The sequence below is a fragment of the Clytia hemisphaerica genome, unplaced genomic scaffold, assembly GCF_902728285.1.
Source record: "Clytia hemisphaerica strain Z4C2 unplaced genomic scaffold, Clytia hemisphaerica genome assembly, whole genome shotgun sequence".
Lineage (NCBI taxonomy): Eukaryota > Metazoa > Cnidaria > Hydrozoa > Leptothecata > Clytiidae > Clytia > Clytia hemisphaerica.
In genome coordinates, this window is record NW_027104374.1 from 111,637 (window position 1) to 124,974 (window position 13,338).

The 13,338-nt window shown below is 32.7% G+C and overlaps 1 protein-coding gene across 1 annotated transcript in view; it reads left to right on the forward strand.

Moving 5' to 3' along the window:
• Window positions 1–13,338, forward strand: part of LOC136818769 (nardilysin-like) — a 64,122-nt gene that overhangs the window by 9,287 nt on the left and 41,497 nt on the right. The window contains exons 2-30 of the mRNA XM_067075008.1: window positions 1,484–1,580; window positions 2,035–2,116; window positions 2,283–2,383; window positions 2,492–2,544; window positions 2,685–2,758; window positions 3,070–3,165; window positions 3,316–3,353; window positions 3,620–3,704; window positions 3,958–4,015; window positions 4,636–4,678; window positions 4,814–4,853; window positions 5,248–5,317; window positions 5,487–5,564; window positions 5,723–5,828; window positions 6,276–6,334; window positions 6,575–6,629; window positions 6,884–6,928; window positions 7,182–7,241; window positions 7,536–7,662; window positions 8,128–8,160; window positions 8,461–8,511; window positions 8,684–8,721; window positions 10,869–10,947; window positions 11,310–11,361; window positions 11,663–11,746; window positions 12,064–12,133; window positions 12,253–12,324; window positions 12,570–12,625; window positions 13,086–13,176. Coding sequence (XP_066931109.1) covers window positions 1,484–1,580; window positions 2,035–2,116; window positions 2,283–2,383; window positions 2,492–2,544; window positions 2,685–2,758; window positions 3,070–3,165; window positions 3,316–3,353; window positions 3,620–3,704; window positions 3,958–4,015; window positions 4,636–4,678; window positions 4,814–4,853; window positions 5,248–5,317; window positions 5,487–5,564; window positions 5,723–5,828; window positions 6,276–6,334; window positions 6,575–6,629; window positions 6,884–6,928; window positions 7,182–7,241; window positions 7,536–7,662; window positions 8,128–8,160; window positions 8,461–8,511; window positions 8,684–8,721; window positions 10,869–10,947; window positions 11,310–11,361; window positions 11,663–11,746; window positions 12,064–12,133; window positions 12,253–12,324; window positions 12,570–12,625; window positions 13,086–13,176 — 1,993 coding nt within the window. The remainder of the gene's footprint in view (window positions 1–1,483; window positions 1,581–2,034; window positions 2,117–2,282; window positions 2,384–2,491; window positions 2,545–2,684; window positions 2,759–3,069; window positions 3,166–3,315; window positions 3,354–3,619; window positions 3,705–3,957; window positions 4,016–4,635; window positions 4,679–4,813; window positions 4,854–5,247; window positions 5,318–5,486; window positions 5,565–5,722; window positions 5,829–6,275; window positions 6,335–6,574; window positions 6,630–6,883; window positions 6,929–7,181; window positions 7,242–7,535; window positions 7,663–8,127; window positions 8,161–8,460; window positions 8,512–8,683; window positions 8,722–10,868; window positions 10,948–11,309; window positions 11,362–11,662; window positions 11,747–12,063; window positions 12,134–12,252; window positions 12,325–12,569; window positions 12,626–13,085; window positions 13,177–13,338) is intronic.

A 13,338-nucleotide genomic window follows, 5' to 3' on the forward strand; every position in this document is an offset into this window, starting at 1 on the left:
TGATCGGTATATCGTTATTACGAAGTCCCGTACGCCCCCCACAGTGAGGATAGCGCTAAACTTGAATTTCCCACTGTAAATCTTTTTGCCTGCCTCACAGCTAGTACCCGTCCTGTATATATCAGATTATAAGATTATAAGAACAATTCACTTCTGGAATTTCCCTGCTTCTTGGCACCAGAAAATCAGCAGAAAATATGATGCAGGTGGGTGATGTGAACAGAAAATTTTTTCATTAGCCACCATAGCTACCTCTTTTACTTTGTCTCACAATTATCTACTTTTCAAACTGATATCTTCCTGAGTGCACTAGATGTTAAGGCACACTAGAAATACTGACATCAGCAAAACTTTTTTTTTGAATAAGTCTACCATTGTTTTGCATAAGATTCCAGGACCAGCACTCCAGGTCGTTGAAAAATAAGCTTCGGAAAGTTAAGGTGGACCTTTTCAATCTTCCGTACATGTTTTAGACTTTGTAGGCAAACACCATTGACTTCAAAGCCCCAAGGGCTGGATCCGAAACTCCTGGATGGAAAATGAATCCAATTATCTCCTATCCAATAGGTGTAACCCAGATTGAAAGTAAAACCTTTCACCGGATTTAGAAAAATATGCCACTTAAAAACAAAAGGCTAGATTCAATCTGTCATTCTAAATGTGGCGCAAATCTTACATAAGGCTTCACTTTCTCTTGCTTGAGAAAGGTTACAGATTCATCTCTAGCCCCTTCGATGGTTATCACAAGATTTTTGCTACCTTTATGCCAGAAATCCTGGGAAAAATAGTGAAAAAATCTCAGAAAAGTCAGGACAAGATTCTTAAGGAGAGGTTTATATTGTATCCAAATAAGCTGCCTGAAATATATAGCTTCGCCTATACAGGGTGTTATAGCTGGAATTGGCATTCCTAGAACTTCTCTGCTTTAAAGACGGAGGGGTACAGGATCAGATATACAGCTTTCAAACGCCTATGTCAGCGTTTAATTGAAAAATTTCTAATATTGCTGATTTCTGTTGATGTCAGCAAAATCCAAACAATAATTTTTGCCGAAATACTCCTCATAATGTTTTAAAATGCTGGTCCAAATTTCACTTCAAACAAGAGTTATTCAAAAAACTAGTTTTACTGGCGTTAACATTTTTTTAATTTTTCCACAATATCTTTTGGCTGAAAAAAATAATAACAATAAATCCATTTCCCTAATCTATATGATATATCAATACGCTCCTTTTTGAAAGCATTTTTCCTGTAAATACTTCAACCAACAGATAGAACAAGTGTGGCGAATAGTTTTTTTTTGCAGACTGAGGGTTCTATACCATAGTGTATATCAGCAATATCTTTGTATACAACAACTGTTAAATGCAACTGAATAAGTATTTGACTGCTGAACTGAATCAAACAGTTATCAGCATTGTAAAGTTGGTAAAAAAGTTCATGATTTACAAAAATTACTCTTTGATTAATGAATCTTTTTTAGGATTTTGAACCTTGAAAATGGCATAAAGGTACTACTAATATCTGATATAAACCACAAGGATGATGGTTTGAAAAAGGACAGAAAGGAAACAAAAGAAGTACGTATATTCTCTATGTTTGCCAAAAGTCATTTCTTTAGCAATAAACAATGATAAAAAGAAAATTGTACTATTGTGACGTAGCAGTTTCTAATTTTTATTTTCAATTTCTAGTTATCCATTAGCAACTATTGTTTCAGCATAAAAAGCTTTTTTATAAGGCATTTAAATAATGCACTTTAAGAGGCTCATTATAAAAAAGCTTTTATGTAGCGTTTGCTATTCATGCTTGCAAAAATAAGCTAAAACCACATTAAAATATCGTGAAAAATTATAAATACTCAAACTTTTGTCCCTGCCGAAAATAATCAGAAAAGTAAATCCTCACTGCAAAATACTGTGCTATTTTTTCCATCCCCACTGAACTTTCTGGCTCGAAAACAATGGATTTCAAAAGCCCAACCAGATAGTATATCCCAAGTTATAATATGTAAGGCTTCCTTTATCTTTTCAGGCAGCAGCTGCATTTAACATCAATGTCGGAAGTTTTCAGGACCCATCTTCAGTTGAAGGGCTTGCTCACTTTCTTGAACATAGTTAGTGATAATTTTTTTCTTTCATTTTTGTTGTCTGATTATTAAATAGTAGTTTTGATTCAGGTTTTGGTCTTTACAACTATATTTCCATATAATTGTGGTGTATTTATTTTTCAATTTAATTTTCTCTTCCTTTTCTCCATTCTATAAACATTTTTATATTTAGTGGTTTTTATGGGAAGTGAAAAATATCCAGCAGAAAACGATTTCTCGGCATATTTGAAGCAACATGCAGGAGATTCTAATGCTTACACAGATTATGAAAATGTAAGAGATTTTATATTCAGACTTAATTTTGCTTTTGTTTCAATCTAACTCTAAGACTTTCCCAGAGATTTTTTAAATTGATTCCTTATTGTTTTATTCTTTTCATAGACTGTGTTCTATTTTCATGCTCAGCCAGAAGGATTTGAAGGTGCTCTAGACAGGTAAAATTCTTTATAATTGTGTTTCAAAGCTATTTACAATCTCAATGTCTCTAATGGGATCAAATTCTTCTCATTAAATAAAAAAAGTATTTCTCAGGATCTCTTTATTTTCTATCTGTAGATTTTTTTTATTTCTACAGATTTGCACAATTTTTCATCAATCCATTACTGTTAGAAGACGCTGTTGGCAGAGAGATCAAAGCAGTCGATAGTGGTATGATATTCTTTATATTAAAACTCTATTTTCTATTTATCTGCCGAGAGTGCTCGATGATATCAGAGCTTGTTCAAATTAAAAGAAAGAGACTTTGATTTATTATTTAGAACTTTAAGTTTCATGCCGCCCGTATGCACGACAATCATCAGCTAAAAAAAAAAATTCTTTATAATAAAAATCAAACAATGTTTTCTGTTCTTCATTAATGTAACATATTTCCTTTTCTTACAACCTTTTAGATTATCTTGAATAATGGAGACGTTTTGAATATTTTGTACTCTAATAGCCATTTACCCCTTTTTCAACAGAATTCAACGAGGCACTTCCAGATGATTATAATCGTTTGGAACAGCTTTTTTGCCATATGGCAAAGAAAGACCATCCTTTATCAAGTTTTTTATGGGGTATGCAAACTAAATGATTTTTAATATAACATCATTTTTTTAACTTTAGCTCGTCCTCAAATTAGTCCCAAATTTTTTAACTATATCTGATTTTCTTCTAATAATTGATATTTTCAATATCCCTTTTTCCCTTTATTTTCTATATTTTAGGCAACAAGGAATCGATTATAAATAGACCGAAGGCTAAGGTTTCTTATGCATTTTATACTCAGTTAAGCCCAAAAAATCTCTACCTTTAAATGGAATCGTTGATTGAAGTAATTAAACTAGATTGAAGGCAATTGATTTATTGAAATTCGATTATCTAACCAACTTGAATCTAATCTTTAACAAAAGTACTTTTTCTCAAATGAATGAAGAGTTGATCTGTGCAGGAACACCAATTATTTTTATATTAAAATAATTCATTCATTCAAAGCCGAACACACTTTTCATAACTTATTTCTTTTTCTAGGGTATTGATGTCATGAAAGAATTAAGGAAATTCTTTGAAACCTACTATTTGACCTGCCAAACTAGTTTAGCTATCATTTCAACAGGTAATTCTATCTTTGATTTTAAATATCCCCATAAAAAATATCCTACTCATATGCAGCAATGTATTATGTTTTTTAGTGTATCCAGGCAACTTAATCAATTTCTACATAGTTGATTCAGGTAGAAAAACACTTATTTTTGAGCAGCGGTGCATTGCACTCATAATAACAGAATATAAATTTCTTAGTTTTAAAATTATTTTAGGAATTATTTAGAGATCAGTATTAAAATCTAATTAAAATCCTATTATTTCAGAATCTTTGGACACCTTAGAAGAATGGTGCAAAAAATATTTCTCAGGTTTAGGAAAAAGGTATTTATACATTTTTCAAATCTTCAAAATAAAGAGGATAAGAAAATATAAACTTTTTGTAGCAACTTTTCTGTATTTCCCCCCAATAAGTACCACTCTATAAAGTTAAAGAGTGGCATGACTCGAATCAAAAACTTTAAAAAAGCGAAACCCTTTATAGTAAGTGCTACACCTCAAAAGCACAACTTGTTAGAATGGTCTAGGCTTTGACTAACCATAATTTACATTTCCATAGATTTTTGTCCTTTTTTAACCTGTATAAGAGATAACAAGCAATCGTGGCCAAACTGTCGCCAGCTGTACCATTTCAAAATATGAAGTACCTTAAATAACCAAGGCCATGGGGGACACAAGTTAGTGCTCTTAATTTGAACACAGTTGTCTTTGGAAAGTGCACCACCCTCCAATAGGCTGGCCCCGTCCTCTAATAAGCACCATCCACTAAAGAGCGCCTTACTTTACTTTTTCTTGAATGTATAAAGAGATGACACTGTAATCTGTTTTTCATATCATAATAATTGTTTGTATTTACTTTTGTAGTACTTCAGATTACCAACTTTTGATGTTTGTATATGTTTAGCATAAAAACTTATCCTCTTTTTCATTTCATCATTTATCAGGAACTCTGTATCAGTCCAAAAGTTATACTCAAAACCATTCCAGGTAATTTTTGTGGCATTTCTTCAAAAATCCAAAGAAAGTGTTTTTTTTCAAAATATCAGAGGTAATAATATTAAATTTCACTTTGTAATTCGGACTAGCTGAAGTATTATACAATTATTATTTTCTCTCTTGTAGAACCCTTTCGAATTGGAAAAGTTTCATAAAATATACTACGGTATGATGTTTCCAAATTGCTTCTGTATGCTTTTAGTTTTACTTGTCTGTTTCCTGGGGTGAGGTTTCTTGTCTAATATATAATCATCTTTTCTAAAATTGATCTTTTAAAACTAGGTTATGTTTGAACAAAGGCTGGCTCTGTCCTGGCTTGACTTAGCCCACTGTTTGGCTCCTTTTCGTTTTTACAATTCTCCATCGCATTACCTTTTTATTAAATCCTGAGTCATCCTTCCATTAACCTGGAACTAAGTCTCAAGAATTGGTAATGAACTATTTCTCGTATTTTTGTTTATTTTTTCCCTGTACTTTTCTTATTTTACTTCCTTTTCTATTTCCATTCTATATTTATCATTAGGTAGGTCCAATGTGCATTGTGTTTGTTCTCTTTATAGTAAAACCAGTTGCAGACCAAAATTTATTACAATTGGAGTGGATCATATCAAGTGACCTGAAGGATTATGGGTAGAGGTTTATTAGTTTTTACTTAAAGTATCAGTATTAAAATTCATGTGTTTTTACCGCCTCAATTTCCAATTTCAAATATTAAAAAAAATCAGATGGTTATGTCAAATAATAAAGTCCAGTTTGCTCAAAAAACTAATACTAATAAAATATCTCTCATTCTTTTAAGGTCATCCCCAACGGATTACATAGTTTGGTTATTAAATCACAAGTCGAAAGGAAGTTTGCACCCTTGTCTACTTAATAGGTTTGTGCCATTTTTGGTCAATTTCGAAAGATTAAAAAAAGATTATTTTGTATATATCTTTGAAATTGAGTAAGAAAATGCTGAGATTAGTTATTGAACTAAGCAATAAACATCTGTTTGATCATAGAATTTTCATCATCTGTTCTTGTACCTTTTAGAGGATACATATCTAGTCTTTGTGCTAGCTGTAATCGTAGAGAAGACTATGCTGAATTTTACATGGACCTTTATTTGACCAACTCTGGCATTGGTCACATAGAAGAGGTATCATTGATATATATTTCTTTCTTGATTAACCTTACAGGAAAAAATCTTAAAAATCCATGTATGCAAAATAGTAAAAAACTTTCTTAGCCTTGGGATTTTTGTTAGCTTACATGACAAGGCTTGTGATTGGTTCCTTCGGGATGTTTTGGGCAAAACAGTTTTTCGTATGTTCGAGTGAACTTGATACAAGCTAAATTACATTATATGAGTGAACGAAAAGAGTCTATCACTACATTTCCACCCTGCCTGGAAGTGCTTGGGATTCGAACACAGTCCATTACGGTGCAAGTCTATGATCGAAACCTTCATACTACCAATTAACAGAATGTTAGTAAGATAAAGTGATAGCATTATCCAGATAGTGAGTGAATGTATACTAAGGTTATCGTTATACATCTGCAATTTGAGCTTTACTAAGCTCATTTTATACCTTAAACTATTTAGATTGTGATTTTGATCTTTCAATACCTTGCAATGTTGAAAAGAGATGGGCCATCAGAAAGGTAGCTCGAATTCGATGTTTTTATTTGTATGTTTTTACTAATGATATGCAACATTGCAATGTCTTCTGGTCAGATGTATTGACTACTTACATTACATCATATCATGATAAACCCAACAGCTGATTGGTTGCAAGTGAGTTATTTTCAGTCTCCTTATGCTGAGCAACTAGTTGCAATAGTTAACTATTATATCCATCTAGATCTAACAAGACATAATATTTCCTCAATTCAAATCTTTAGGATTTTCAACGAGATAAGACAATCAACAGAAATAGCCTTTCGATATGTAGAACCGGTGAGTTTTTCGAACTGATACAAATAGCATTTAGTAACATTTCATATGATTGTTCATATTAAAGGTCGACTTTTATTGGCTCGAATACTTTGGAGATTATAATAATTGGTGATCAATAATTTCCCATAATACATTTTTGTCATGGCTTTTTATGCAATTATTTTTCCTTGAAGAAAGTTGGGAAAAGTTTGATTAATTTAATTGTGGTTGATGAGGAATTTTGAGTACTTTTCTTCTCCCTCACTTTTTTTCAGGAAGAACCCGAAGATCTGGTTGAAAACATTGTTGTGGACATGCAGGTGTCTTTGTTAATCTTTGCTTGCCTTTTTTTTTACTTTTCAAACTAATACACATTGTAACTCTCCTACGTAGCTTGAGAGGTTGAATTTTGATTTCATGGAAATTGCTTCATGTAAATCTCATTTATGGTAAACCTTATCTAAAATACAAATCGAACGTTTGCTACAATGAAGGCAGGAATTACGTATCTTAACCAAACATAAAAAACCTGTACAACCAGTAGTTATATTTGTACACGGATTTTCGTTTTAGCATTACCCTGAAGAGCATTGGATCAAAGGAAAATATGGAGCATTTTCCTACAAACCAGAGGTAAATATATTGAATTTGATGCAGTTAGGAATCTTCACTTGCAGTCTCGTAGATCACGAGGACCATTTACTACTATACTAATTAATAGTTATCATAATAGTTTGAGTGAAAAGCGAGAAATAATTTTACGATAGCTCGATAGCATAGTTTTTTCCGTAAAATATTAGAAAAAATCTGGAACGATATTTTGGTTGACACTAAGTTTGCTTTATATTTGCAAAAATCGTATGAATATATTTTTGATTGTCATTTGTAATCTATTGAAGAAAACACATTAAATATTCTACCTATCAGGTCATTGCAGAGATGTTGAACATGTTAACAGCCGAAACAGTTAACATCGTCATCTCTTCAAAAATACTTCAACATCTGGCTGAAGAGGAAACTGAGCCATGGTTCAAAACGGAATACTCCATCAAAGGTAATCTCATTTTGATAGAAAAGAAGAAGATCTCCATTATGTAGTTTTCACACTTGCCTTACCAGATTGAGGTAGCAATTCTACTTTCTTTGCATTGTTCTCATTTTCCCGTGGCGTTGGGAAGGACTTCTTTGGAACAACCAGCTCTCAGTTGATCATTGTGGGTTTTATTTGGCATGCCACCTAATGTAGAGTCATGTATTGGCTCCCGTAGGACAAGTTCTGAAGACAACCCATTTTTACGTTGTTAGCAGTGACCATTAAACCGAAAACGTTGTTCGGGAATTGCCGATGTTATGCGAGGTATCTTGCAGTAAAGTTCCAAATTATTGTTTTTCCAGAATGCATCCACTGCTACCCTAAGCATCACCGCATAAGAGATATCCATCCTTTTCCGAATTGATGGTATTGGTTAGACAAATATTTTTCTCATAATTTCACCCTTAACTTATCTTTGTTTTACAGATATACCAGAAAGCTGGATCGATCCGCAAAAATGTGAGATGCTACCGTTTATAAACATAATTATATATTCATTATTAGACACGCAGGTTATTGAATACGTCTACTAATCATAGTACCTTTTTAAATGCATTCAAACTCTTGGCAGCCCTCAAGGTTTTCACACTTTTTAATTTTCGTACGGAATCCGACTAGTAACTGCTTAACCTTCAATTCACCAACCATGCTAAATTGCCTAAAGAAAGGGGAAATAGAGGTAAGACAGTTCAAATTATAGTTATATTTTTCACTAGCCAAAGATGAAACATAGAATCGCGAGAAACATTTTTTTTTTAGATAACATACCAAACAAAGAACTGCATTTGCCATCTGATAATCCATACTTAGGTAATGAGTTATTTACTGAACTGTTGGATAAACTAAATACATCTTTATCTGTCTGTGTCAAAAATGAGTACAATTTGTAGTTAAGAACCGTCTGATTTGTATATCGCTGAATTATATTCCAACATTTTTCATATAGTGCAATTTTTTTATCATTTTGCTCTTTTTTTTTCAGCAACCGAGTTTAACATCAAAGCATTACACAAGAAGAAGGTATTAATGTAAACAGAAACCTTTTCGATCTTCAGGAGTCTGGAAATAAGAATGTTGTGTTCACAAAACCCTAATTTTTAACTATCATTAGGTTTCCTTCAACAAAAAACATTCATAATGCCAAATAATCAAAAATATATTTCAAAACCAAAAAATTTAAAAATCCATAACTCGGAGTTTCATGCTCTAAGCAATCATCAGATGTAACTAAAAAATTAAAAAGCTGTGTGAAAACATATGTTACAAAGTTGGTAAAATGCTGATTAAAAAGTCGTAAAAAAGTGATAAAATCGTAAAACTATGAATTGTCACGAAGGACATCAAATGTGTCCGGAGGGACGTCTTTAAAGTTTTTTAAAAAGAATTTGCTCATATGACGGCACGTGGAGATTAGTTCGGTTCTTTTGTTTATAAGTTTGTCTTTTGAAGTAATTATGTGGTACTTTTCGGTCATGCAAAGATTGCACGATTTGCCCCCATTTGAATAGGGTTTTGCATGATCGATGACTTTCCAGGATAACAGGGGAGAAATGTTTTTGCGCTGTAGTTTCCATACGTGCTTTGAAAGTTCAGTGGAATTCTCTTTTTCCTCATACCTAAAAGTATGTTTGTGTTGGTTCCATCTCGTTGTCTCAGACAACAAGATTTCCTCTAACAAATCGATATTTAAACGAGCTTCTGCACTTTATAACGACGCACTAAGTAGCAGCGGGTACAAGTCAAAACTCGAATTCAAGAAGAAAACAATCAACAAAAAGAAGAAAAACAGAAAACGTAAAATCATCTGGTTTAATCCGCCATTCAATCTCAACGTCAGAACCGATGTCGCAAAACGTTTCCTATCAATCGTGAGCAAAAACTTTCCAAAAACGCACAGGTTACACAAGCTGTTCAACAGAAATAACCCCAAGGTCAGCTACAGCTGCCTCCCAAATGTCTCGAGCATTATTTCATCCCATAATAGAAAAGTTCTCAACCGCAAAACAGCCAATGATACCACCCATGAAACCTGCAACTGTCGTGCAAAAAATGAATGTCCTCTAAACGGAAACTGTCTGGATAAGCATTTAATATACCAATGCACGGTAAAATCCTCCCCAGACGACGAGGGTGTCAACTACATCGGCCTTACCGAAAATACATTCAAAACGAGATGGAACCAACACAAACATACTTTTAGGTATGAGGAAAAAGAGAATTCCACTGAACTTTCAAAGCACGTATGGAAACTACAGCGCAAAAACATTTCTCCCCTGTTATCCTGGAAAGTCATCGATCATGCAAAACCCTATTCAAATGGGGGCAAATCGTGCAACCTTTGCATGACCGAAAAGTACCACATAATTACTTCAAAAGACAAACTTATAAACAAAAGAACCGAACTAATCTCCACGTGCCGTCATATGAGCAAATTCTTTTTAAAAAACTTTAAAGACGTCCCTCCGGACACATTTGATGTCCTTCGTGACAATTCATAGTTTTACGATTTTATCACTTTTTTACGACTTTTTAATCAGCATTTTACCAACTTTGTAACACATGTTTTCACACAGCTTTTTAATTTTTTAGTTACATCTGATGATTGCTTAGAGCATGAAACTCCGAGTTATGGATTTTTAAATTTTTTGGTTTTGAAATATATTTTTGATTAAAGAAGCTCTACTCCTGGTTGGTTTTATCGAGCACTCTTTGAATATGGTTTCACCTTATTTGATTGATAATGCCAAATAATAGACCTTTTCATAAATTACGTCACGAACATCACTTGCCTCGCATTCAAAACAATTACCAAGGCGATTATGTCCCTTGAGACATCAAATGATTTTTTTATAAATATAAAGTAGTTTTAATAAAATCCGCTTTGAGTTAATCACCTTGGCAATAATCTCAAAACGAGGCAAGAGATGTTCGTGACGTAATTTATGAAAAGGTCTGTTTCACCCATTTATTTTGTCTACATTATCTAAATCAAAGCGACCGCAACTTGGTGATACGATATAAGTTCTGTCCATCAAGAGATTGAGCGGCATAAAAGATATATTTCATTCTCGGTACGCATTACTGCACAAACGATTCCATCATCTCAAAAATCTGAGAGCACGGCATGATCATTTGAATAATCGTGAAATAAACTTTAAATATTTTAGCGCTATCCATCACTGATACACGAAACAAAGAAATGTAAAGTGTGGCACAAACAAGATGATCGATTCCTCTTACCAAAAGGTATAGTTTAAATCTGGATAAAGCTTAATAAATGGCCTGGATTTCAGACGTGACAGACAACCTCTGTTCAAAAGTTTCCTACACTTATCCAAATGCTTTGTTGCAAATTAACTCGTAGCACGTCGTTTAGTTACCTCCAATCAGATTTGAATACTTTTTCATTTGATAATAAAACAATTTTATTGATTTGAGAATATCAAAATCAATCGGCAAAGACCGATGTTTTTACCCAATATCGCTTCTGGCAATACTCTAGATTGGAAGCTTGACTACAAATTATATCGCTTTATGCTTATCCACCTATATATTTAACTTTAGATCATTTTTAACGATACATTTTTTAATGTCTTCTCTTTTTCAAGCTATTGTCCATTTCAAAGTTCAAGTCAATCATTTTGGCACCACTGGAGATTTGTAAGGAATCTTTTTAGAGTGTTCGGGTCGAAAATAACAATTGATTGCAAAAGCAACCGCTATAGGGAACTTTTTTTTGTACCAAAATGAGAATACGAAGAATGTGTAATTTTGGTTTCTGGATATTATTTTGGGGGATTTTTTAATTTTCTCTGCATTTAGCTTCTCGGTAACTGATTACAATAAGGGAGCATTTTAAATTTGCTTTATTATATTACTATAGAAAGAACTAATTCGTCAAGAAAAGAAGAACACGTTTCTCCTTGTCATTGGATTATTCTTATAATTTTTTTATTTTTAGTACGACCAGTCGAGCGCTTGCTAATTTTGCAAATTATTACGTTTTTTCTGAGATGAGACATGAAGCAAATTTGGCACAATTAGCGTAAGTCAAGTTTTTTGTTCTTTGGTGACTTCAAAAAACTAATCAGAGCCGATTTAGACTTTTAATCGCGTAACATTAAAATGGATTTAGGCGGGTTTGCTGTAATAAAACTTCATTGATTTTTCATTTTTATATACATATTGGAAGTTAATATCGTGGCTTGGATCGACAAATTCTTCTTCCATCATCGTTATCCAAGTAACGATAAACTTCCGATATGAATATCACTGGGTCGATAAACTCAAACTTATTTAAATTTTCATTTTTACTGTGAAAAGATTTGATTAGGATAACTGAGTATTTCCTCTTTTTTTCAGCCAGAACAATTATCATTCAATTGAGGAATTCAATGTCATTTCTGTTCAAGGTTTCAACCACAAACTTTTGGTAAGCTTAATTATTTTAAACATTGGAATTTTTTCATCCATAGTTTTACAATCGCTGTCAAACTATCGTTTCGCCACCAATCCATTACTTTTATTTACAATTTCAGTTTATTTTTTTAGCCGATGTTCAAAAAGTATATTGATAGCTTAGTGGACTTCAAGTTAAATGAAACTATATTCGAATTAGCAAAGGTATGTAACATTAGTTTCCTCTCAATCCTCAATTTCAATCTAGATAGAACGTCTGTTTTTCATCCTATCGTATCTGCTCAAAACTTTGAGGAAGTCGATCAATCTTCATCATTTTCGTTTTTTCCTTGGTTTTGAACTGAGTTGTTTCTTTTTTATTTAGTAAAACAGTCTCAATGAAATCTGCTTTTCGATCAAGGATAAATTGGAAACGATCGTTTAAGTTTTTCTTCTATCTTCTATCTTAGCAAGATTTACGTCGAGGTTTGAGGAACGATTTCATATGTGCGAGCACACTGAAAAGGTACGTTGATATTTTCATCAAACAAGATGATACTTATGCAAAAGAGTATCAAATAAAATATAACTTTTTTACCTACGAGGTTTATTGCCAATTACGTCAGATGACACATATCATTTTAAATGAATACACATGTAAACTGGAGAAGAGGCTTCATTTAACATTTCGAATTTTTTACTTCAAAATATTCGAGTGAAATATCAAGAAATAAAGAACTAACTTAGAATTGCTACACGGTCCAAAATATTAAAACTTAAAAAAAATGAAATTTATCAAGTTCAAAGTTTCACAAACGTCAATTACTTCATTTTTCTCCTTTCTCAAAAATGAATGGAATTTCACAATGTTTTTTTTTGTGTCCGCAGAATCACTATTTGTCGATATTGTCTTCATGAAAGAGAAAATAACCGTTACTTTGTCCTTTTACTGACATTGTTTGAGGAGTCTTCGTATTATTTTTAAGCCATTTGTACGATATTTTGATGTATGACAAAGACTGGGATGACATGCATGTCTTACAAAACTTGGAAAAGTTTGACTGTAAGATGGTGCAAGTAAGTTTAAAGCTTTATTGTTAATCGATACACCTTCTTCTCGAGATAACGAACAAAAAGGTAATATCAACTCTGTTCATAATATTTCGTTCTCTTTCAGAATTTCATCTGGTATTCTTCTGAGTCAGCAATCTCAGACGATTTCACGGAAGTGCGAATTAA